The sequence below is a fragment of the Arachis ipaensis genome, chromosome B06 (genome assembly GCF_000816755.2).
Source record: "Arachis ipaensis cultivar K30076 chromosome B06, Araip1.1, whole genome shotgun sequence".
Lineage (NCBI taxonomy): Eukaryota > Viridiplantae > Streptophyta > Magnoliopsida > Fabales > Fabaceae > Arachis > Arachis ipaensis.
This window is the reverse complement of record NC_029790.2, coordinates 132,529,845-132,531,211: the sequence shown is the minus strand read 5'-3', so window position 1 is coordinate 132,531,211 and position 1,367 is coordinate 132,529,845. Positions and strand designations below refer to the sequence as shown.

At 31.5% G+C, this 1,367-nt stretch overlaps 1 protein-coding gene across 1 annotated transcript in view; it reads left to right on the top strand.

Moving 5' to 3' along the window:
• Positions 1 to 443, top strand: part of LOC107605468 (60S acidic ribosomal protein P0) — a gene marked incomplete in the record, with an annotated part of 2,311 nt that extends 1,868 nt beyond the window's left edge. The window contains 2 exon segments of the mRNA XM_016307355.2: positions 1 to 30; positions 118 to 443. Of these exon segments, the coding sequence (XP_016162841.1) occupies positions 1 to 30; positions 118 to 264 (177 nt within the window).

Here is a 1,367-nt window from a genome sequence, read left to right as displayed (position 1 = left end):
GAGGCTGACAAGGTTAAGGAGTATTTGAAGGTATTGTCTCTGAACTTTGGATGATCTTACACTGAAAATACTGCTTCCTTAATTCTTTTCGTTTGCAACTTACTGGTTTAAATGCAGGATCCAAGCAAATTTGCTGTGGCTGCTGTTGCTGCTCCTGCTGCTGCCGCCGGTGGTGCGCCAGCTGCTGCTGCCAAGGAAGAGGAAAAGAAGGAAGAGCCTGCTGAAGAATCTGATGATGACATGGGCTTCAGTTTGTTTGATTAGGTTGCATCCGGTTTTTATTGAGTTGAGTTTGAGCGCTTGTGTTACAGATTTGATAAGTTCAGTGTTTAGTGTTTCTCATCCTAGGTTATGCTAGTTATGTTATATTGGTGTTTTTTTATAATTCAACGACTGAATTTAGTTTTCGAATTTTGATGATATAATTAAATTTTTGTTTCAAAGTTGGGGGTGCCTCTGATTGTCATGAATTCGGGGTCCTTGCATGTTAAAACGTAAAAACGCAATGCTCCTTGCCGCTGCTTTTAAAATGAGCTGGCTCAAACAATTTTGTGCATGCATATTGAATACTCTCCTTTTAAAATTCATTGAATTTATCGAAGGATGCAATGAAAGCAGGGTAGTCATAGATTTCAAAAGTTACGCAACATAATGGTATATAATGTAAATGAAGGTATAGACTTGGGCAATGATATCAACTAACTTATTGTGAGCAGTGATCAACATAAACATTATGTCCTAAGCAAGCAGCAAGCCCATATCATATAAGGTTGCATAACAATTGAAAATAACTTTTTGTACGTATTTATTTAATATTTATTATATCATCAAGATAAAATAGAACGTCACACACACTAAAAATACGAAAAAGCCTTATCATCCTAAAAACCTTGAATTTGTGCAATTCACTCAAGATTCAAACCAATGTTTTAAAGTTAGATTTTATTAAATCATCGTATACTTTTCAAGGTATAATTTCTAGGATTCAAGTGTTTGATTTTACGAGTAAAATTGTCTCAAGAGTCAAGACACGACTTAGTTTTATCGAGCTATTTTCACCAAATAATTAAAAATATTTTTTCTTAAGAAAAATATTGAGACTAATATTTTTAGAATAAAAAAAACGAGAAATGAGTTAGCGTGAACTCAAAAACAACATAAATGAAAAATATTAGTTAATTAACATTTTTTTAACATGAAATATCATTACTAATTGATATTGATAGTAATAAAAGGTATGTGATTAGCTACGTAGAGTATGTAAAATTATAAATGTAAATATGTAATTAGCCTATCTCTAACAATTGGAAGAGTAAATGATAAAAATAATAAAAGTATGTGTAATAATAATAAAAAAATTGAATTAT